Raw genomic sequence first — 23,811 nt, forward strand, 5'->3', positions numbered from 1 at the left:
ATCTCAGTTTAGTGCTTGAGGCTTTGACACTGATCTAATTACTTTGGAACTGGATGTCCAGTAATCTTGAGGTCTGCAGTGAATATTAGGTAATGAAGCTGCTGTGCTTTCTATTTTTACAGTTACAATACCTTAACAGATGACATTCATGTCATGTTTTGAATTTCATGTCACCCTTCCATAATGGCTGTGTTCTGGATGAGATCTGTTGCTACAGGTCTGTGATGCTGGTTTTGTCCTGTTGGCTGCAGTAGCCCAGCTAAGCGTAGAGGAGGAGATACTCTGCAACCTCCCAGTTTTGTGGTGATTTTTATTTCAGGGTCAAATCTTCCTTCCCAGTTTTATTCATACAGATCATAGCTTTACTCTGGGTAAGCCATTGTGCTGATTTCCTGAAAGTAGCTTCCAGAAGCTGTCCATATTGTCAAAAAACGGGGAAGGGAGAATATAAAGTAGCTTCCTTGATTTGAGCTAGTAACTTTTTTTTTTTTTTTTCTTCCCTGCTCTCTCTCTGTAAATCCTATTTATTTGATTGGGTAAATTATGCATCTTTTTTTCAGTTTAGGCTGATAAAAGTGTTTCCCAGAATTCCATTCTGAGGTCTTCTATGTGCCTTTTTTAATATTTTCTTTCTTTTTTTAAATTGTCTGGTACCATTTAATACTCGATTCTCAGCTTGCCAGTTTTCTGAATTACTTCAGGGATGGAGCTTCTTTGGGAATGGAGAAGTAGCAGCAAGCAAGAAAATACTCTTAAGAACATTTTGTAATAAACCAGAGTTTTATTACAGTCTAAGTGAATTAACAGATTATGATAACTTTTTCTTTTCTCCTTCACACCACTTCTGTTCCTTGAATAGGGCTTATGTTTCGGCCAGGGTTGAGCCTCAATTTGATTTGTTTATTTATTTCAGATGGCTTCATTTTCTGTTGTTCGGCAGTTTATTCAATAAAACCAGAATATTCCTTAGTTGGGATGACATGACACTTTTCACTGCTCACAGTACCATCAGTCCCCAAGTGTCACACACCCCATTGTTTTCTTCTCTCCCTTTTCCTCCCTACCCTGTCCTACCTCTCAGAGCTACTTTCTGGCAGCCCATGATGCTGCTTCACTGAACAGCTCCCCCGGTGGTCCAGCTTGGAAATCTTCCATTTTTCCTTAAAAAAAAAACAAAACAAAACACATTTGCTCCAACTTTTTTTTTTTCTATTTTTTTCCCCTTTTTCCTCCAGAAATGCTTCCTGGATACAAATATCGCTATATTTTGCATAAGCAAATACCATACCACTAGAAATTTGGTCTCATTCTTCAGCAGCATTACATGTAATTATCAATTTGGAAAAAATATGGTTTTGTCCAAGGACATTTCTCTAAATAGTCGATAAGCTCCCTGTCTGCTGGATGGTCTATGGGTACTCTGGGAACTTACAAATATATATAAAATTTCATCAGTCTCAGCAGTTGTTAAGCTGCAGAATCCAGGGTGGCCTCCTGTGGTGATGTAAACTTCGTATTTAGAAGGAACTTCTCCTTTCCCCCAAGTATACAGTGTAAATTTTCTGCCAGAAAAATTATAATGAAAGGAACATAAATAGAATGTTCTAAGTGCAGTGTGTGAGAACCTGTCCTTCCTTTGTCTTAATTCTTTAGACATCTGCCAGGCACTGCCTGGTTTTCCTTGTTTTCCCACCCGTCACCTTTACTTTGTGGTGTAGTCCCCTTTCCTTGCTGTCTTCATTATGTTGTCTTGTGTATTCTGTTACTCAGCTGTCTCTTAATCTTGTCATTTCCATAGTGCAAGTCCTAACTTCTCTTTCTTTTGTCCTCTCCTAGAGTATTTTCACCTGCTTCTTTTTTATTTTCTTCAGTTTTCTTTCCCTTGTCCTCTCTCTTGGTGGCTTATTGCAGTTACAGCAGTATCCTGAGAGCCAGTGACCCACAGCAAGATATCTGGGACTGGAGAGCTGGTAGCTGCAAGCTCTGAGGACCCTTTAACAGTCCTTTCCCTTGCTTTCTGTCTTCAGGTCCAAACAGTTCCTGCTAGATCTTGTTGTTTTCCCTTTTTCTTCCTTTTTCTCCACCTCTTTCTTGCCCTCCCCACCACCCAGCTCAGAGTTGACCTGTCCCTCAGCACATTTCTCTTAATGTTGCCATTCATGGAGGAAGGTCCTAGTGTTTGTAATTGCAAAGCCAGCTGAATGATCCTCTTTGCACACAGCATATTCTGGAGGACAGCCTGGTGTCTTGATTACGTTATCTGATTTGTGTGCTCGTGGTGAGTCCTGAAGGGTGCAAAGAACACAGGAGAGATTTGCTATTTGGGTGTGAGTGTTGCAGAGGGTCCTGCTGGGTGAGGGCTCTGCCACGGCTGGGCCAGGGCTATGTGAGGGTGTGTGTCATGCTCTCAGAAATACAGGCCTCAAGCTTGCTCAGCTGATTTTGCTTGAACTTGCTAAAATAGCTTGATCTCAAAGACGAGACTAAACATGAAGAATTTCAGTCTTTGAAGAAGCTGTGAAAATGAGAAGTAGTGGAAGGTGAGGTGCTTTGAAAGGCAGTTTATGTAAGTAATACAAATTGTAGTATCCTTCTGCCTTTACCTGTCAGAAGTACACATAAAACATATGTGCTTAAGACCATTATGCCAAGTATGAACACAACTAGCAAAAGGGAGAAATACACTACTGGGAAGTTTACTACATATTTTCATTACTGAACTATGTAAAATTAAGGGAGAAAAACCATAATAGGAGCAAAAATTATACTACATTTATAAAATTACAGAATTCTATTTTATATTTTGTTTTTAAAATTATGCATGGTAAGCTGTAACATACAAACATATAACAATCTGAAAATCTAGTTTACCAGAGGATTCCTCTTTAATGACCTTTATGATCAACAAGGAAGTATAAAACTTAAGGGAAATACATGTCTTCTGGTCTGAATTAGTCACTAACATGGTCTTTTCTATTATAGTATTTGAAGCAGGAGGGAGTGCTTTAAATGCTTCAACCCATTTAACCTTAATTGCTCAGTTTTAATAGACATTTGCTAACTAGAGGAACCAAATTATAGTTTGAATTAGGGCTTACGAATCTTAATTAAAAGCTCTACTTTATAATCGGAAACAGCTTATGTTTAAACCAGTAAGCCTTTCTTAAATGACTTTTTTTTCTAAATGCTAAGGCCCTTTTGATAATAATTCTTTAGACTGAATATGGGTAACCATTATTCTCTTTGTATTGCACTTAATTAAAAATATCTCCTCCATGTGGTTTTGTGCCTTCTGCTGGCTGTAAAATTTTTGGACTGGTGGAGGGTGGGATTACTTTACTTTTCCTGTGGTAATTTGAAAACATATTGGTGCCCTTTGTTTTAACAGTTTTCTGGAGTCACAACTTACAAAATTAGCGTGTGAATTAATACAAATAGTAGCTTCCTGCATTTCTCTATCCTCAAGTGAACGCTTGTCATTCAGTTCAATTAATTGGTGTACTAGGCATATAATTACAACTGTTAATAATACATCTGATAATTAATTTCGTTTAGCATTTAAATTATGCTGAGACAGTTGATTATGGGCTTCACATTGCACTCCTTCCTGACACCTAACTTCTAGTAAAAATAAAGTCTGTTATATTGGGAGGGAGGCCCTCGCTCTATCTATTGTGCATTTGGTATACTGGTAGAGTTTCTGTTCATTTCAGGGGTATATGAAGAGAAAAAGGGTGGATTTCATCTGTCCAAATATAGATCTCTAGTAGAGACGAGTACACTTAAGCTGTTCACTTTGCTTTCCCTTTATAGTTGATGGAGAGAAATAGGAATTTACTTAGTGGGGTTCACCTTGTATTAATTGAGACAAAAATAGGTCAGATGAATCGTGTCCTGAAAATAACAGTCTCTTTCTAACACAGATGTGGACATGTACAATGTAGACGTGTGAAGTTGGATGAGGTGTATCTGGGCTAAAGAGCCTGCAGCTGTGAGATTCAAAGGCCACTGAAATTAATGGAAAATATTCTGTACTTAATTGCGCTTTGAATTTAACAAAGACAGGAGATTTTTAAGCTGCAGTATTATCGTTCGATCATTGTGAAATTCATCCTCCCAGTTTCAGTTTTACATTTTTTATTCTTTAATTTAAAATAGGCTCCTACCTCTCCAGCACAGGCATATAGTTATAAATACAAGACCAAACAACCCCCCCCAACTTTATTTTAGGAAAAAGCTGATTTTTTAAATTGTCTTTTATTAGAACTCAGCCTTAAGATTTTTCTTGGTGCATCCTACTCAGGAAGCACTGCCAGACTGTATGATTATACTTGTGTTTAAATTGCATTGCTTTTAATTCCAGTAGCTGAGTTGTCTGCTTGCATAAGCTAAATGCAAATTAAGAGCCCTTTACACTAAGCCTGCTAGACCTTTCTGTGCACTTAGAAGTAACTTTAAGAAAAGTCACTTGTGCCAGTTATGGAGATGTACAGACCTTCTTGTATGTCAGTCTTGTTTGCTTAGCTATCAGTTCTTTAGAACACCCCTTAAGCATTTTTTAGAATTTTTCCTTATTGTCCAGTTTGCTGTATGTTCTGTGCTGATGGAGTAGACAAAGATTGTTAAATTATACCTGTTACAGGAATGTAAAATCAGGGCGCTCTACAGTGGGTTCAAAGAACTCTGGTCCCTACCCATGACACGTGCCTATATGCGTTTATCTTTTAATATGAAAAGTGTGTAAGCTGGACAGACCAATTTTGACTAAAGATGTCTAGCTTGGTGTGCAATCTCTGACAGAGGCCAGTGGATGTTTAGGGTAGATGATATTAAGTGGGACATGGAAGAATGCAGCTAGAGGTTGAGAGGCTTCTCGAGCCAGAAGTTTCATTCAAATCACTGTGTTTAATTGCATCTTCAGAATATAAATGGAAAATGAGTATGTTTGCTTCTACAGGTGTTCTGCAAAACTCACAGCTGGTAGGTAGGTGATTAGCCATGCTCAGTATACTGGAAAAGAATTGTATAGGAGCAGGTAGTCATAAACACCAGTCTCTTTTCAGCCTCCCAGCCACTATTGTTTACCATGAGCGTCACATCATGTTTCTCTATATTGGATGTACTGTCGGGGTTTTTTTTTTAAACAACTGTTTATTGGGTTTGTTGTTATCAAGTCTTTAGTCAAGCAGCTGCTGCCTTTTGCTTTTCTGTGCATAATAAAACAGCATTGCTGTAAAAGGCATCTGTTGATAAATCATCTAAATGAGAGTATTGAGGATAACTCTACAGGACTAAATGAATATTTATATAAACATTTCCACTTTCATCCCTCTGCTACTGGGGAGGAGAGCAGTACAATTAGACTGCCTGGCTTTCTGTCGTGTGTTCTGTCAAATGCATATTATTATTTGAATAGTGCACAGAAGTTGTAGGCATTCTTTGGTTCTTTCTACCTAACATCCTCCCCGATGTAACAAACAAATATAATTACATAAAATTACAAAAGGAAAATGTCCAGGTTATGAATATAAGCTGTCTCCAATTTTCAGCAAATGCGCATGTTGCTGTTTCCATACCTGCAGTATCATTCTTCTTTTACTGAGTAGTATTAACGGTGCTGGAAGCTATGTGTGCTGTCTCGTACACGGTATTTGAACACTGGAGCAGAAATGTCTAATTTCTTGGCAAACCTAGTTGATTGCATCTGTTTGCTCTATCTTTCGTTCTTGTCCAAACATCAGATGTGAGCATAGCTTAGAATTGAAAATATTTGATGATTCATGGTTCAGCAAGGGTGTTTTTCATGTTTGAATTTTACATTTCATCCTTACTGCTTTTCCTGGATGTTCCTTACTATGAAATAGGTGTTTGTACAGCCTGCCCTGGCCTCATCTAACCCTCATCCTGGTGTGTCAGGCAAAGGGGAGTGTGTAACTTCATTAGTTTCTGTTCAGGGAGCCCCTGCTCTTGCTTACTTCTCTACTGGCTAAAGAGTTCAGGCAATGTTTTGAAGAGTCTATAAAGGGTAATGATGGAGAAGCTGGTGGGTTCCATGCTGGTGTTCACTATGTGTAGACCTATGCCTCTGCTGGACAATTGTTACACATCCACAGGTCAAAAACCAAAGGCTGCCTACCACTGGTTTTCAGATTTTCTCTATTTTTATTTGTCTCTGGTGATATATAGAGCTCTAGCTCACAAGACCAATTTCTGCATGGCTTTTTAGAAGACTAAAGAGAGCCTACATCGTAACTGATGAACTCCCTTTGTGAATAAAATTTTAGAACTGTGAGCATGTATCAGTAGGACAGGGTTGTCTGTTTCAGGAATAAAAAAGCTTCAATCAGAAAATTACATTAATATTTGTTTGAAAATAAAACTTTTTTGCATAGATTTACCACAATAGCATCTGGGGCTTCTTGTTTACACTGGCTAGGGCCACACTTCCAAAAAATGGAAAATGTTCCATCTGTATACCCAAACAAAATTACGTGGCAGGTACTTTACACATTGTGTCAATAGAATTTTTTATAAGAACCTGAGAGGCTATGCCAAAATTCTGAATTGTGCAGCAAAATTGCCAGATGTTTTGGCATCTTGAAAATAATTCCACATTTCATGATTGTACAGTTCCCAAACTACTGACTTCTGACTGAGGTAGCTCTTAAAGCTGTGAACTGTTTCCGACAGTGCTTTGTGTGCACCCACATTTATGGTATTATCTTTATTATCACAGGTTTAGTAAGATTCAACTTACTGAAAATTGAAATGCTGAAACACAATTCTCTGACAAGTTGAATTTGTCATTACAGAAATATAATGTGACTTGATCATCTTCAACTCTTGCATAATAACAAAATCTGTAGCCTAGTAACTTTTTTTACCTTCTATACAGTGCACAAAGCTGAAGGGTGCTGGACAAAAGTGAGTTTAAGCGTTTTGTAAGCCCATCTCAGATTTTTAAAAAAATATTGTAAATCTTTGATGTAATTTTGGTTCAGTTTAGTCTTCTCGGATCTTTTCAAAACAAATGTGTCAAGCTCATGAAGGAGACATTTCTCTTAAGTGTAGGGTCATCTCAACTAATTTTATGCAGTTTGTTTCTTAAAGGTGCTGGGTACCCACAGGCCCTGGAAGGGACTCATGAGAAAAATTAATACTTACCACTCTCCTGAAAACATAAATTAGATACAGATAATATATCTGTATAATATATCTGTATCTAGGCTGGAGCACTGAAATAATTTTTAAGCAGACTTGCTATCAGGGCACAACACCATAGAAAAGAGAAAGAAAATATGGAATCCTCAGTACTGTCTCCTGGATAAGAAAAGTAGAATATTAAATGATTGGTATTGGAGGTTAGGCAACGTGCTCATATTAACATATTTCTCTTTCCAAGGTTACTCTGGAGTCTTAATTACCACAAGGTGTTTGGGACTTCTTTTTAACTGAGTTTTAACAGATGACCCATACTCTCATTTATCAGTACATTCTATGTGTGTTATAGAACCATCATGTGGACCTTTGTAGTCCAGGTAACCACTTCTGTAGCTGGAAAAACTATTTATGGCAAAAATAAACATAATGATTCTGAAACAAAGGAGAATCCGTGCTTTGGTCATCCAAGTTCTCCTCCAGTCAGCCCCTGTTTAACAGATGAGAAGTTAACAGTCATCATACTTGTGAAGGACTGAGAGTGGCAGTCCTTACCAGCTGCCCTTTGCTGTTCTCTGCAAACCAAAATGCTGGGAGGCCTTTACTTCATAAAATTGTTGGGGAACTGTGGGAATTTGTCTGCATTCAGGGAATGGGTGACAAAATAGTAGGCAGAGTTGGTTTCTTGAGTTTCATAACTATTAGGTCCAGTGCTGTCAGGGGACACAAATCCATGGATCCCCTGTGTATCATGTTTAGAATCAGCCATGCAACTTTGGTAAATGTTGCAATGAAGGGCAGCCCTGAACAGGTCATTTGAGTGTGTGCAATGGTTCTCTCATGGCAGTGTACAACAGCATATGCAATGCAGAGTTGCTCTGCTCAGAGTTAGATGAGTTGTATGATACTTTCATGTGAGTTTTTGTAGGCTGGTAGAATTAATGTCTGATATGTGTCCTACACAAAGTAGGGAGTTTGACCAAGTAATGCAGGATGACAGGAAGCCCTACATTTTACAAATCCTACATGATATAAATTACATTATATTTCCCAAGCGGTTAACCAGTGCAGCAGAACAGTCCTCAGCCAGGAGTCTGCAGTAGCTCCAGGACTACTGCTAAAGCACATGTGGAAAAAGTAGATTGAAAAGTCAAGTCTGCTGTCAGAAGACATAGATTTGCTATACCAGGATTTGCACCTCTGCTGGAAAACAACAGTTCCTCATATCCAAGAAAGTTGAAAACTGCTGCTATATAGCCTTTCAAACTACTTGTGGCCTTAGCTGTCTCAGCCTGAAACTGGAACAGTTTTGATCTGCCAGGGACTAATGAAGCGTGTGCTGTGTGATATCAAGAAATCTTCCATTTTACAGTACTTGATCTGCCACTGACTTGTTCTGAAATGAGCAAGAAGGAATAGCTACCTTCTGTTCTCCCGCATGAAGAGCCACAGAAAATAAGTTAATCCACTGACAGATAATAATTAAATTTATTTCAGAATTGAAGCTTGGGATTGTTTCCTTTTGTCAGTGGACAGAAATTTTTAAATGAAATGCAAAGGAAGGTTGGAGGACCACAGTCTGAGAATGAAGGAGATGCCTACAGGGGGTGGAAAAAAGCAGCTGTATCAATCAGCTAGTTTCACTGTTTTAAACCTCTCCCTCAAAGTTTTTAGATTAATATTTCAGTTTAAAGGTCTAGGAATAACCTCCTGCCTTGACTTACTGCAGGAATAATCATTAGGATGCATGCACACCAGTTGTGGCAGAAAGGCGCACAAAAATATTCTCCCATTAGATCTCCAAGAACTTGCAAGATTAGATGTGAAATCAAACATTTCCCATTATATTAAAAGAGGGAATTGTGGTGGAAATGGCTGTGATTTAGAAGTGGTGGGAAAAACGCTGTCAAATGTCATGTTTCACATTCATAACAGCTTGTGAACAGGAAATCTCTCTGCTTGAGCTTGTCGGGCATGGCAGCTACTAAATAAAGACAGGCTCTAAAACTGTTATGTGCTCTGCAGGTATCCATCTTTATTTGGGTATCTCACTTGCAGTTCAAAGAACTTGTTGCCAATGTGTTTAAATATCAATTAAGAAAAATGTCAAACCACAACAAACTCTAATCAAGGGTTCAAGATGCGTAATGCAGGATAACAATAATTTTGGTTTTATCTGGAAAAATACTGTATTAACCATGAATGGAGCTGGAATGGTCCCAGATAAGTTTCCATGGTGCTGAGATGGCAGGTATATGAATAGAAAATATATTTTTCCTCAGGGAAAGACCTCTGCTTAATTATTTTTTTCCATAAATGACTGTAGCTGTCCAAAGGTTTTAGACCCCCAAAAGGTACTCTTGGGTAAGAAACACTACATGAACCTAATGTTAATGCAGTAGGAAGACTTGTCAATTAAGCAGTCAAAAACTCTCTAAGGCCCTAAATGAATAGTGTTCCATGTCATTTATTTGATCTCCTTTCCATTACTGCTCCTGCAATGTTATATATGCCACCATAAAGAGTATGTAGGTGGCTGGAAAGTTGCATCAAGTGTGTGGAGAATTTCAGCTTTCAGTTTCTGTGGGGTTGTTTTTTGTTTGTTTGTTTGTTTGATCGTTTGTTTGTTGTAAAGTAATTTTTATTCCCCTATACTTCAGTGATAACTTTCCATTGACAAAGTACATGTACACTGAAGCAGTAATACCTGTGTCATACTGCAGGCATCCTGAAAGAATGAATCAAAGGGGCAGATTATTTTGTCTGTTGTCAGTTTGATTGGCATATTGATGTCCAGGCATTAAAAATGTTCTTCTCCCTCTTTGAACTAGGAGTTTAAGCAAGGAGGGAAATGTACAGGGAAGAGAACAGAGACAGGAAACTGAGGAAGGGAAGGTGAATTTAGGAAAAATACAAGGAAGGGAGTCTCCAGAGACCGTGTTTCTTATCAATGAATGAAGAATGTGATGGTCATTCACCAAAAATGTGAAATATAATCATTCAGCTACTGCAGAAAGTTTGGATTTTCACAGCCTTGTTTCATTTCACAATATGAGCTGGACCAGCTGAATTCTGCTTGCAGCACTGGGTGCTTGACACTGTCTAGCCACTACCGTCTTTAAATGTGACTTGTTAATACTCTCTTCGTATGATAAACAATATTTGAAGATCATTAACTAAAACTTGCAAAATAACAAGCGCTAAACACACCTACTTTTTCTACAGCTGATTAACTCAGAAGTTCATGTACTCCATTGCCTCCTTAGAGAAGGACTTGTGTGTCTGAAAGCTTGCTGTTTTTTTCTCCGAGTGGTGAAGGTGACTCTTACAAGACTCTTTTCTCCGTGCAACTTGACAATTTGCCTTATACTTGCTGTGATCAGTGTAGTAATAGGAAACAAATTCAGACATGGGACAAAATAAGCATCTGCAATAGATGTGTCTGTGCATTCTCTAAAACTAGGAGATAATAAGTGTGGTCAGAGAAAAAAAATTAAACAAATAGGAAGTAAAAAAGTCCCATCCTACAGCCAGTGATACATGGGCCAGTGTCTCATCTGCCTTCCAAATGCATCCTAAATGTTTTTTAGGCAAGCGAGTTCTAAATATGAAGCTGTTCACACTTTAAAAACATATGTGCTGTTTAACCAGCTGGGTGTACCTATACATAGTTTGGTTTGTATTCAATTTCCCTCCCCCCTCCCACTTTTCAGATAAGTGCTTTAACGAGATACAAAGCATAATGAACTTCGTGCTCAGCCATCACAGAAGGAAGCAAATAAAACTGGTACAGATTACTTGATGTTTTCTGGAAACTGTATGAAATGGCTTCCAGAAAAACGCCCCAACAATACCACAGATTGCATCCAAATAATCTCCACTAAGTTGACATGGCATTTTCATTTTATTGCTGGTTTAGTACTGGAAAATAGGAGTTTGTGACATTTTTGAAGGAAGTTGTAAAATGGATTTTTTTTTTTCTCCGAGGATGCACTAATAGGAAAAACATTGGAGAGGCAGTTCCCATAGTGTAAAGGCTCTTGAGGGATTTACACTGAAAAAAACATCATGCTAAACAAGCTATTGTACCTGTTCTTTTTCCTTTCTCCACTGAGAAACATCAAGCTGCTTTTTCTGATTTTACCCTCTTTCCAGCCTGCTCACCCTTGACCTTGGCTCTCAGAGTAGTTCTAATGGCTATCAAATTTTACAGTTTTCTTGAGCACAAGCATCTTGAAAATATCATGACAACTTGAAAGCCGTAAAAACTGCACTGTGTTCCTCTGATTCATTAGATCATAACATTTCCAAGGTCACAGCATCTAAAGAATAAAGATGTTAACATTAATGAGTCAAAAAATAAAGTATCTCAGGAAGAACCAGATGTAACAAATGATGGTTTTTAATTTGTTTTCTCTTATAGAAAAGGTGACTTACGAAGCTTTTAATGGGAAGGAATTTTCAGACTTCACTCTGAGATGAAGGTCAAGGTTTCATTTGGAGTAGAAAAAAAATGAGTGATCTTGATATGTCAATATTTTTTTCATAAAATTTGGACTTGGAGTAGATATTGAATTCTGCTACCACAGAGCTTACAGAGGCAAGCGAAATTTCAGTAGGTCAGTTTGAGTGGGGTTGATAACATTTTCCCAGCTGGTTCTTCATACGTCTAGCTGGGTCAGCTCTTGCAAATGTTAAGAGCAGAGCTAGGTGGACTTCAAATAATTTTGAACATGTGGAAATGTGCTGATGCTAAACTCCTCTTGAGAATCTAATAATTTTCGTATTCTTGCTTGGGTTGAATGCTTTCCAGAGAGCTGAGCTTTTGGCAAGCTTGGCCTGCAGTCTTTAACCAAACAGTCTTTAACCAAAGTGTGAGCTTTTTTTTTCTGGCCTTCAGATCTAAAGCTGATTCCCTTCTTAAGGAATGTGCAGCTTGATATGAGAAATACAAATGCCTTAGGTTTGGGTTATCCAGTGTGTGTGTAAATGCTGAAAGTATATTAAATGTAGAATCTGCCGAAGAAACAGAGTATATCTAAATATTCCCATGTTGTATTTATTTAATGGCTTTCACAGTCTCTAGTCCAGTCATTAAAAGAATAGATGCTGATCTGATTATGATCCAGGACATGAACTTGTTTGTATTCTTGTCAGTGTGTGTGTTATTTCATTTCTGCCTGTTTCCTTAAAAGTAAACTTAGGGCGTCAATGCTGCACTGCTGCTTGTTCTGAATTGGAAGCGGGAACAACAAATATAAGTGCTGCTCCCGTCTCACATATCTCTTTCCTGCCCCTCAGTTCAAGAAGGACAGGGAACTGCTGGAGAGAGTCCAGCGCAGGGCAACGAAGATGATTAAGGAAGTGGAGCATCTCCCTTATGAGGAAAGGCTGAGGGAGCTGGGTCTCTTTAGCCTGGAGAAGAGGAGACTGAGGGGTGACCTCATTAATGTTTATAAATATATAAAGGGTGAGTGTCACGAGGATGGAGCCAGGCTCTTCTTGGTGACAACCAATGATAGGACAAGAGGCAATGGGTTCAAACTGGAACACAAGAGGTTCCACTTAAATTTGAGAAGAAACTTCTTCTCAGTGAGGCTGACAGAACACTAAAACAGGCTGCCCAGGGAGGTTGTGGAGTCTCCTTCTCTGGAGACATTCAAAACCTGCCTGGACGCCTTCCCGTGTAACCTCATCTGGGTGTTCCTGCCCTGGCAGAGGGATTGAACTAGATGATCTTTTGAGGTCCCTTCCAATCCCTAACATTCTGTGATTCTCTGAGTCCCAGGAAACATGTCTTCCTGGCTCCCTGAAGCCAGTGGCAAAAATGCCTCTTGGCTTTAATAGATTGGGATTTCACCCCAGGGCATTTCACCTTTGGATATTACAAGGTCAGTTCTTTCCTAGGCATCTGAGATCAAGATTGCATAAAGCTATGCAGTGATGAAGGCAGCTCTGTTTGTACTGTAGCTCTGTTCTTAATTGGGTAGGATTTGGAACCTTGAGTGGAACTTTTCTCCTGTATTTTCCTGTGGAAATGAGGATACTGCATTAGTCCTAGGAGGAACAGTGACCAAAACTCAGGAAAGAATCAGTAAAAAATTTTGAAAGCTTTTAAGAGGGAAGGCATATAAGTGCAAAATATGACCACATGAAAATATGCATTCCAGCATTTTGCCATGTCCATTGCTGCATACCTGTTCTGGATAAGAAGGCAACATGCTGTAATTCCAGAACTGGGGTATGACTTTTTTTAGCAGGAGAGAACTGGTAATATAGAATTCTGCAAGTGGTATGCTTTGTCCACTGTAGGGGGCTAGCAGCAACCTCTCACGGAGCAGGAGGGTAGAAACACAGTTTATTTGCTGGCAAGTTTGTAAGGACAATGTATTTTACTGTCTTCATAATGCCTCTTTGGCAGTATTTTGTTCAAAGCACCTGGATAAATAGATGAAGATGAACATAAAAATATTTTTTCTCCTCAGATACTGAATAAATATGTGGATTTATTCATCAAGGTACACTTACAAAGAATTTAACATTTCTTTTTCTAGCTATTTTATGGATCCAGCTCCCTTAGGAAATATTCCACATCTGCATAATATACCTGTGTGCTAAGTTTTGTTTGTGGTTCTCTAAATTAGAAGAAATTCATGTGGGCAGACAGCTTCCTTTGGCTATTCATTTTTAAATGTCCAAGCACATAAATTATTCCTTTCAAAGTCAATTGAAATCTGTGTTTACTAAATTAACTCCAGATCTTTCCATTACATTAGTAGTCAAGAAATACTTTTAAATGAACACAAACTTTACCCAATCCTACTCCTATTTTGAACATCTTCTGTTGCATTGAGAGCGTTGGGATCTGTGGCCTAAACAGATGCCAAGATAAAAGTTATGCCAATTCACACTTTCCCATTTTCTGTAGAAATCTGTGGAATTCAACACTAAAAGATGAATTTGGGTCATTGACTTTCAGACCTCAGCCATTCTTCCTTTTGCATGTTAATAGCCATCAGACTTCTGTGATAGTTTAGCTGTGACACTGATGCAAAATTCATCAACTCCATGCAGACATTTGCTTTGATTTCAGTAGCCTTGCCCATTATGATTTGTAGCTATGCTGACTAATTTTGTTATATGTGTTGCAATGATTTTTGGACATTCAGGAACTTAATTAATGGCAACTGGTATAATGAAGAGTGGGAATGGATTTTGCTGGAGGTAGATTTTGTACATTGCTGGCATAAAATCAGTGTCATCTTCTAGCAAAGATTGTTAATGTTTGGAAAAGATGCTTGGCACGCAGCAAATTTCATGAAAATGCTGAAAGTGTTTAGACAAAATGAGAACTAGCATTTTCCTCACTCTGTTTTATAGTTTGATTTGTCTTTTGGACATTAGTTATTGCATGCTGATGTGTCGTCTATTCTCTGCTGAAACAGAAAGCCGAAATGCTGTGATACTGGAAGCAGAAGAGACAGATTCTTGTTTTATTTTGAACATTTCTTAGTCAAGTTGTATGTGCTCCTGGAAGAGCTGCTTCTCTGCAGGGTGGCCTTGTGAGAGCTCTGAGAGTGCCATCTCCTCGTTGCAAAATACATGAGTGAAACATATTTCTGGAATAGTGTCAGTCAACACCAATCTGTATAAGGTAGATACAGGCCCCCTCAAGCTAAAAAGAATTAGGTCACTTAAATACAGTGGACTGTAAATTACAGCACTGCCTCACAGTAACAAATGCTATGATTTTCTCAGATACTTGTCTGCGTATTTTTAAAAAAGCTCTTGGGTGCTTATAGAATAATTGCAGTCTCATACAGTATATACTCTTTAAGTAATGCCACTGCTCACTGGCGAGGTCAACAGCAGATTATGGCAGTGCCGTGTTTCCCACGGCTGAAAGAATGTTATTTCCAGGCTGTAACAAAAAGATTCATCTCTGCTTTCCAGAAGGAATTATGATGTACTTTCCAAGCTTCTTTTACCTTGACAAATAGCTGAACCGGTGCAGTCACTAGTACACACACATAAACGAGCTTCTTTTTGTGTCTTTTTTTCTGATCATTTTTTCCTTTAAAACTTTTGAAACAAACAGTGGATTTTGGAGGTTGCCCAAACCAGTTCCAGAAAGAGATGGTAAAAACTACCTCATCAACGGCTGTGGATGTGGTTGTATACATCCAGCTCTGGCATTAGGAGTTGCTGTCTCATTTGAACACAGTAATAACTGGCCCTGCACTTTCTTAATCACTTTGGTGCATTTAGGATTTTCCAAGGTTCCTGTAATTGCTGCCATTGTAATATCATATGAAGTTAATTCATCTTAGAAAGGAAATTAAAATGCTTTTTAAAGGTGTTTTCTTCTCTTGATACCCCAAAAGTTGCCTGTCTGCACAGGCCGAGTTTACTGGAGTGAAAATTTGGTAAATATTTTGCCAGTGTAGAAAAAATTTTGGGTTTCGCATTGAGAACTAGATTGCAGTAAACCTTGATAGTTCAACAGTATATGCACCTGCCTCCAGCACAGCAATTTCACGGTCGGATGTCAGCATTTCTCTATCTCTCTTGTTTTGTTTTTGTGTTAGGGTAATTCCTTCATGGTGAAAGACAACATTAAATGATCAAACACTACAAATGTTAAGGGTAGTTGAAGCAAAATTAGTGGGAAGAGTTAACTTTCTGAGATAGAGGTGTTTGGAGCCAAGAGTCTGATTAATACCCAGTCCTATCAATTACAGGAAAAAAAGAGTAACAGGATATGACCTAATTCAGGGGTGTTAAACTCATTTTCACCGGGGGCCACATCAGCCTCGCAGTTGCCTTCAAAGGACCGAATGTAATTTTAGGACCGTATAAATGTAGGAGTAGCTAAAATTACATTTGGCCCTTTGAAGGCAACCGCAAGGCTGATGTGGCCCCCGGTGAAAATGAGTTTGACACCTCTGACCTAACCAAAGGGAAATGAACATAGCTGGCCCCTGCAAATTGTGCATTTTACAATAGATAAAATTCAGAGCAACCCTGTAGGTTTTAAGTGTTTGTATGTACTCCTATTGCTTTTATTGCTTATATTAAGCTTACTAAGGAAGCCATGTTGTGCCATGGCAGATGTAATATTCCTCCTGTAAATTATAGCTGTTCAGCACTTTCACTGAGGCATTCTTTAAAGAATGTCCTCCTCCAGGTATACCAGAAGAGAAGATGGGGTGGTGTTCACATTGTTTGCAGGTGCATTGTCTGCTTTTCTCTTGGTGCAACTGGAGCTTGAAAGAATCATAGAATCATTTCGGTCGGAAGAGACTCTCAGGATCATCGAGTCCAACCATAACCTAACTCTAGGACTAAACCATGTCCCTAAGAACCTCATCTCAACGCCTTTTAAGCACCTCCAGGGATGGTGACTCCACCACTTCCCTGGGCAGCCTGTTCCAATGCCTGACAACCCTTTCCGTGAAGAATTTCACAGGCTTTGTGCATGCTTTTGGTGGAGTTTTTTTGTTTGTGTTTGTTTTAAAAAATAAAGTGTTAAATTCACCAGTCTTATCCCCTTGGTGTTTTACTAGCAATACTGGAGATAGAAATTCCAGTCAGCCTGCCAGGTGAAGTCTCTTAAATAGCAATGTGGTTTTGAAGGGGAAAGAAACACCAAAAAACCCACAGCATGGCTCTTAAAAATAGGTAGAATATTTGGCTCCACTCCTAGTTTTGTACAGCTCTTGAGGTACAAAAGGGAGAAGTAATCTTCTAATCCTTTTGCAAAATTTAATGTAACTGGAACTCCTTGAGAGAGGTGAAAAGAATCTGTTTCTTTTGTTATTTTTCTGGTTTATGTATCTGTTAAATTACCGTTTCTGGAACTTAAGTATTTGTTCTACATCAGCACCTTGTGCTGCTAATGACAGCACAAGTTTTTATAAACAAGTATTATATAAAGGGTAGGCATTTAAAAGGCTTCACATTTATTTTATTTTTGTCCCTTTTGAAGGCTCTCCCATCACTCATTTAAACCAGTAGTCCTGTTTGATTAATTGTTTGAATAAAGGGAATGAATTGATCAGCCCATGGCAGTCTGGTGCTGAGTAACATAACTGATAACACTTCATTGTGAATTCCCTCTTTTGAAGAAACTTGGTGCTGGATAAAAGTTAAGAACAAACCTTAAAATGGAGTTACCATTTTTCCTGAGCATCCTGACGGAAGGCCTGGCATCAAAATCATGTTACGTGCCTTTTGATTATTGACTTGGCCTGTTAAAACATGGCATTACTGTAGAGCTCTAATTTTGTCCTTGTAGCCTGAGAATGATAGGAGGTTTCTGCAAATATTCCTGAATGGTTATGGAAGCTGCAAATATCTGCTAAGTGGAAACCTCACTGGAAAGCTTTGGCAATGTGTGCCCAGGCACACTGGGCTGTAAATAGAGTGGCTTCTCAGGGACTTTTAACTTTAGCTTTATTCAGCATAACTGGAGATAAGGGTAGCAGCAATCAATCATTGAAGCTTAAAGAACATTCTTAAAATAAGTACCAAGGCCTCATATTTGTTCTGAAACTGTTTGTTTTATTTTTAGGGAATACTTTTTAATTGTATTGCCTACCATGCATTGCCATGCTGCAAGTGTGTTCAGAATGAGCCAAATACACAGTAATTGACTTGCTGGTGATAGTTTTCAGGAAGAATCACAGTCATATCTTTTTGTTGTCATACTGGACTCCAGAAGGCTGAGCACATCCACAAGCCGTGCTGACTTGGAACTTGTACGACTAATGGATAGAAATTTTTAGTAAAGAATGAGGACTTTCTGAAACAGAGCAGTGGCTAAAAGACTAGAAAGTTTACCTTTAAGCAGCAGGTCATATTTTTGTTAGGAAGATCCTTTCTCCTGCTTCTTCAAGCATTTTTGTGTTGCTGAATGCTGGGTTACAGAAAAGCTAACAGGGTTTGCAGATAAAGTCAAATTTGTAATTTCTGTTTCAAGCTGCTGCAGAGATTGTAGAATGGGAGGCTTCAGGGCTGTTGGAGGGAAGTAGATGGAGACCTGGACTATTCAGAGTTTAAGGCAGGTTTCTGGTGGGGTCAGACCTGAGTGGGAGAAGGCTTGCAGAAAAACTTGGGAGGAGCCCGTCTCTGCTCTGACAGATTAAACTTCTCAGGGGATTGTGCAAGAAGGGACAAAGCTGACCAGGCTCAGTCCAAGGGCCAGAAATGCTGACAGCTTTGAGTGGCTGAGTCTTAGCTGGCTTTTCAGAAGAATCTGGTTTTACCTTTCTGTCTTGAGATTGTGGCTGGGTATGATATCAGGTAGCAATGCTTTTCCTGGACTACTTTAAAAAGTTAATTAAAAAAAAAAAAAAAGGAAAAAAGGCTGTGTGAATGTGAACCTAATACAGAAATATTTCAACCACCTCTGCAATGGAAGGCACATTTGAAATGTACAGCCAGGATAGCTCTGATGTACTAACAGTCATCTAAAGCAGTGACTTTATCTGTTTATCGTACACTGCCTAACCTAGGGACAGTAACTGGGGTTATTGATCTAGCACACCACAAATTTAGAGCTGGTAGTTATCAAGCTATGAGGCTGTCTATAATTATTTGTGTATTTTTAGTTGGTTGATATGCACCATGGAATGATTCAAGGCAGTGACTGTGATGCTGATGTTACATATATAAGCCAAGATACGATCTGTAAGAAGAAGAAAGTTTGCACTTTCTAGAATGAGTGAAGAAGTGGTTTTTTTTTTTAATGAGGGAGGGAAGATAATAACAGAATTGTTTGTGGTTGAAGCAGAATGCATCTTTCTTATTATTCATGATACTCTTTCAGATGCAGGCCAGTGTACAAAAAAAGAATTAAAAATAATTCTAGCATACCTTCTAAGAATAAAACATTGGACTTTCTGTTGTTGCTGTATGTGAATTAATACAGAAAATGATAGTAGGGCTTATTTTGTGGAAGAAGGGGAAGAGACAGACAAAACTGTACCAGGTTTTCAGCAGTAACTTCATAGAGCTCTGTGGACTTTGACAGCTGTTTCAGAAATGGTGTTCTTCAAGGTTTATTGTACAGAACCACAGCCTTATGTGTTGTCAGGCATGTTGCAGATGTTCTTTATTCTGAGAAGACAATTTTTTGTTAAACAAGGTATACTTTTGTCTTATGCCATATTATTAGCATGTTTCAGATAGTTGTTTGTTACTACAAAGTCAAAGGTTAACTCATTGTCTGCATTTAACTGCTGAAGACAAAAGACAAAAACCAGAAACTAGATTTTAAATATTAAAAATGTACAAAAATTGGGTGTTTCTTTTTAATTTTTGACAATATATCATTGTTTACTGTGATGATACTACAATTATTTGGGGAAGGAGTGCTCTATACATTGGCTTGCTGCTTTTCAGTCATATATGACCCAGGTATATTCAGTCAGTAATTCCCTGAGCCATCTGTTGGATGAAATATGTCATATGCCTATTTAGAAAGATTAGGAACATGCGTATATTCAAAGATCATGCTCGGTTGCAGAAATTTTTCTGGATACTTAGCATTCTCTTTTTACAAAAGCTTCTTTTTCCTCCTCTTGTGTTTTAGATATTGATGAGTGTGAGAATGACTTCTACAATGGGGGTTGTGTCCACGAGTGTATCAACATTCCAGGCAACTACAGGTGTACATGCTACGATGGGTTCATGTTAGCCCACGATGGCCACAACTGTCTTGGTAAGTACTGAACGCTGAGGAGAATGTTTCATTTCAGGGCTGTGGTAAGAAGGCCTGATCTGCTTGCTGCATTTTGTCATCTGATGTGTTTTCAGTAAAGATTTGATCCAGATCACACCGACTAAGTTCAAATCTGTCCATTGACTCCAGTGTGGTTCAGATCAGACTCTTAAAATTGGCACTCTTAATCCTAACATACAAAAATCAGTTTGCTCATCTTTAACATTGCTAAAAAAAGCCCTGGTGTCCAAAGCCTATTCTGGGTGTTTGGGCTTCTTTTTTTCAGAAAAGTAGTTGTCCCATCCACTTAAATATATTTTGTCTGTTTCTTCCAACTTCTGTAGTTCCAGTCATATCTTTAAAGCTCTCCTTCCCCCTTTTTCCCTTTTAGGCTAACATAGTTCCAGGATATGTTATATGAACACGAATTACAGAATGTTAAAAGTTGCAAGTGTGTTGAAGGAATACTTGGACAATAAAACAGGGCAGAAGATACAGTTATCTGAAGTAGCAGTTTACAAAGAGGAGGGACACCATCCACTAACTGTACAAAGCCATTTTCAGGAGCCTGAGGATTTGGGGATATGTTTTTGTTTTGCTTTTTTAATTAAAGTCCATCGCTCTGGTTTAAATAGGTTGGGTTTATCCTATAAGCTAAAAAAGTATGTATTTTGTTTTGAAATTTCTTCACACCAATTATCTGGAAATGAACTTTGACAGCTATATCCGGTTTCCCATACCTGCTTACTTGGTAGTTATTTTAGCTAAATCCTAGTGCCTAGAGACTATCTTTCTCAATATTCCCAACAGAAATGCAATGTCCAGTGTTTGGTACAGTCCCAAGTTCATTTCAAAGTGTTGTTTATTAAACAGTTTGGAAAGGGTGTATTTCTTCTGTGTCATGCAGCACCTTTAGTAAAAAATGAGATTCTTTGCAATAAAAGTCAAGAAATCAGGTAGTGAACCAGAAATAACGAAGTCCAGTAACACCAGTCTGCACTGACTGAAACTATGGAACAACTTGAATTTCTGAGCAAGAATTTGGTTAACCTTTCAGTACACGTATTTCCTACTGAGTTCATTTTCAAGCTGAGTAATATTTGTTCAGATGGATTATATATCCTGACCATTGACAGGCTTTTGACTCAAACTTCCAAATTTCATTTGTTATAGAACAGACTAAATAGATTTATTTGCCACAACCCGAGGTGGTTAAATGATTAATTGTGCAAGAGGTATTTCTTACACAAAGAGCAGCCAGCCATTCATTTTAGAAAGAAAGGAAAACTCTATTTATACTCATGTTCATAAATATATCTTAGTAAAACAGGACACAAACATAATCAAATAGTTCAGCTATTTGGAATTCAAATAGCTGTGCGTGTACGTTGTTTCAAACAGCTTGATATTTTCAACTTTGTTTCCACATGATTCCTGTAGTAGTAGGGAAAAGTAGGTTAGCAAGTATGAGCAGCAAAAGGAGTGACCTGGTAAATGATAAACCCGTCAGGAGCTCTCTGAAATTTATTTGGACCCCTACTGTCTGTGCTGTTGCTCACTGGTCATGAAACGTACAGGCTGAATCTACAGACATAGACAGATTTCTGATTTTCTTTTCATTAATTTCTATTCAGCCACTTGGGTGGAGTTTTTTTTGAGAAAAAAAAAAAAAGGTCTACAATAATATCAACAATTGTGCTTAACAGGTGGCTACAGTTGGAAGTATCGATCCAAAGCTTGCCAACAGATCTTTCAAGTTTTTTAGAATCGACGTCTGCCCACATTCATGGTCTACTCTGAGCTGACTTTCTGTGTTATCCCAAAAATGTTAGGCACCGTGTTGCTTCTGGAAGTTCAGTGAACTCCCTTTTTCCCAGTGTGCGACTGCAGGACACTAAAAGAGGTCACAATTGCCCTTCTAATTTTGAGATCACAGACTGGGGAAGTTTCTGTTCCTCAAATGCAGATTGAATATTTGCAACTAGTGAATGGTCTTTGATATATCTCAGTAATAACTGCTTTTACTTAGAGGCACTGAAAAGGATATCAAGTGACATTCCTCTTTTTCCCTTCTTTAAAATTTGAGTGCGTTTACTGAGGACAAAAGTGTGTGGTTGTAAGGTCTCAGACTGAAGTTTTTAATCCTGACAGTGGCCACGCAAATCTTGCCATGACTGCCTCTTGTGTGCTCAGATTTTGGACAGCATTGCTAGAAAAGAGAGAACTTAATTCTTGTGTCATCATTTGGCCCCTCGCTCGCTGCGGACCTTATCAGTTATACTGACTGCTGTGATAGCCTGTTTGTGCCCATTAGCACAGTACCAGTTTTGAAAAGGGGGATGCTCTAGTCTAGTCCCTTCTAGAATAGTTGTGTTTCCCTTCACTTTTGCTACCAGAAATGTATAAATGGAGTTGACTGTTTTTAAGAGGACACAGTGAGGTCTCAAATGAAAAACAAACCTCGTATTTGCACATGTTTAAATTAGGATTTCTGTAACCTTTTGGAAAATTTTCCCAGCATGTAAAACTTGGTTAATTTGTTCCAAAGAGATATGTATTTTTTTCCCATGAGGTAATCAAACGTTGAAAGGAATTAAAGTTTTGATGAGTCCACTGGTTTCTACCTGTTCTTGCTTTTTGAGAAACTACTTATTTTTCATGCATTATAAGGAGACAAAGAACTCTTCACAAGATTAGTGATAATGTTTTTCACCTTTCAGTGCATTCCTTTACTGATTTTTTTTTTCTCCCTCCTCTTCACCCCCACCCCCTAACCTCTGTAGGACTTTATAGAACTGTCAAATTGAAAATTATTAGTTAGGTACTGCATCATATGTTCTCTGTATCAAGTTTATGTTCCTCTTAGAAAAGGCATGTAATGTTTGATCAGCGTGCTGAAATTAAGTCATTAAACACATTAAGTAGGGCTGTAGTGAACCTTATATAGAATTATGTAATTTCCATGGAATTTGTAGATGAGCCTATAAAATTCACAGTAGGTTGATTTTGAAAATGCTGCCTGAACCGTCTTCTCATGCAGCACCATGGATGCTTATGTGCTTGGGTAGAAGATTTTCTCAGAGTGACCCACTGTCAGACTACACTTCTCCTACTTCTGCCCCTTCTCTCCTTTTGCCTTCCAGGCATTATTGTTGGGGTCCATTTGGTCAGCATATGGGGAGCCAGGCAGCAGAACTCTTGGGGGCCATTCAACTGTCTGAACACAGGAGCCTCATGCCAGTGAGAACACCCTGGAGCTGACAGATGTGATGTGAGGTCTACAGGAGTAGACCTGGGGCGTGAGATGTAGGCTGAATGAGATGATATTAGGAATCTAAAATGGCATCTGACTCTGATGTTTAGACAGCTGACTTGCTCTCACAGTGACTTGGGCCACGTTTTATCACACACACATCACCAGAGATCTTTGCATAGTGATTTCAGATAGAAGGCCTAGGGATGAGACCCCACAGAAGTTCACTGATAGTCCTATAGGCCATCCAGGAACCTCTAGGAAACAGGTTGTAATGGACAAGAGTGTTATATCAGGATTTCTGCATCTGTCGCTTGACTGAAGTCTATTCAAAATATTAAGCCATCTCTTATTGACAGGGTTTACTTTCCTCAAACCTTCACTGGATATCTTTCTAGTAATGTCAGTATAGCAAGATCATTACAGTCTTCTTTATAAATAAGAAACTTGGAGTATTCACAACTAATTAGACCAGGTACAGTTGACAGGTTGTTTTTTCCTGAGTACTTGTTTCAACATTTATTTCTTTCTAATCAAGTTAAATTTCCTATTTATTTATTTGTTGGGAGGAGGTGTTTGGGTAAGAATTCATGGTTAAAATTTGTACTGGAAAATATCCAAAACTGTCCTCAGGGAAACTTGACTTGCTCTCTATTTGACATTTTTATTGAGGAAT

The 23,811-nt window shown here is 38.5% G+C and overlaps 1 protein-coding gene across 1 annotated transcript in view; it reads left to right on the forward strand.

Moving 5' to 3' along the window:
• SCUBE1 (signal peptide, CUB domain and EGF like domain containing 1) overlaps nucleotides 1-23,811 on the forward strand; it is a 204,472-nt gene that overhangs the window by 9,474 nt on the left and 171,187 nt on the right. Inside the window, exon 3 of the mRNA XM_065639776.1 lies at nucleotides 19,754-19,882. Coding sequence (XP_065495848.1) covers nucleotides 19,754-19,882 — 129 coding nt within the window. The remainder of the gene's footprint in view (nucleotides 1-19,753; nucleotides 19,883-23,811) is intronic.

This window comes from Caloenas nicobarica, chromosome 1 (genome assembly GCF_036013445.1).
Source record: "Caloenas nicobarica isolate bCalNic1 chromosome 1, bCalNic1.hap1, whole genome shotgun sequence".
Taxonomy (NCBI): Eukaryota; Metazoa; Chordata; class Aves; order Columbiformes; family Columbidae; genus Caloenas; species Caloenas nicobarica.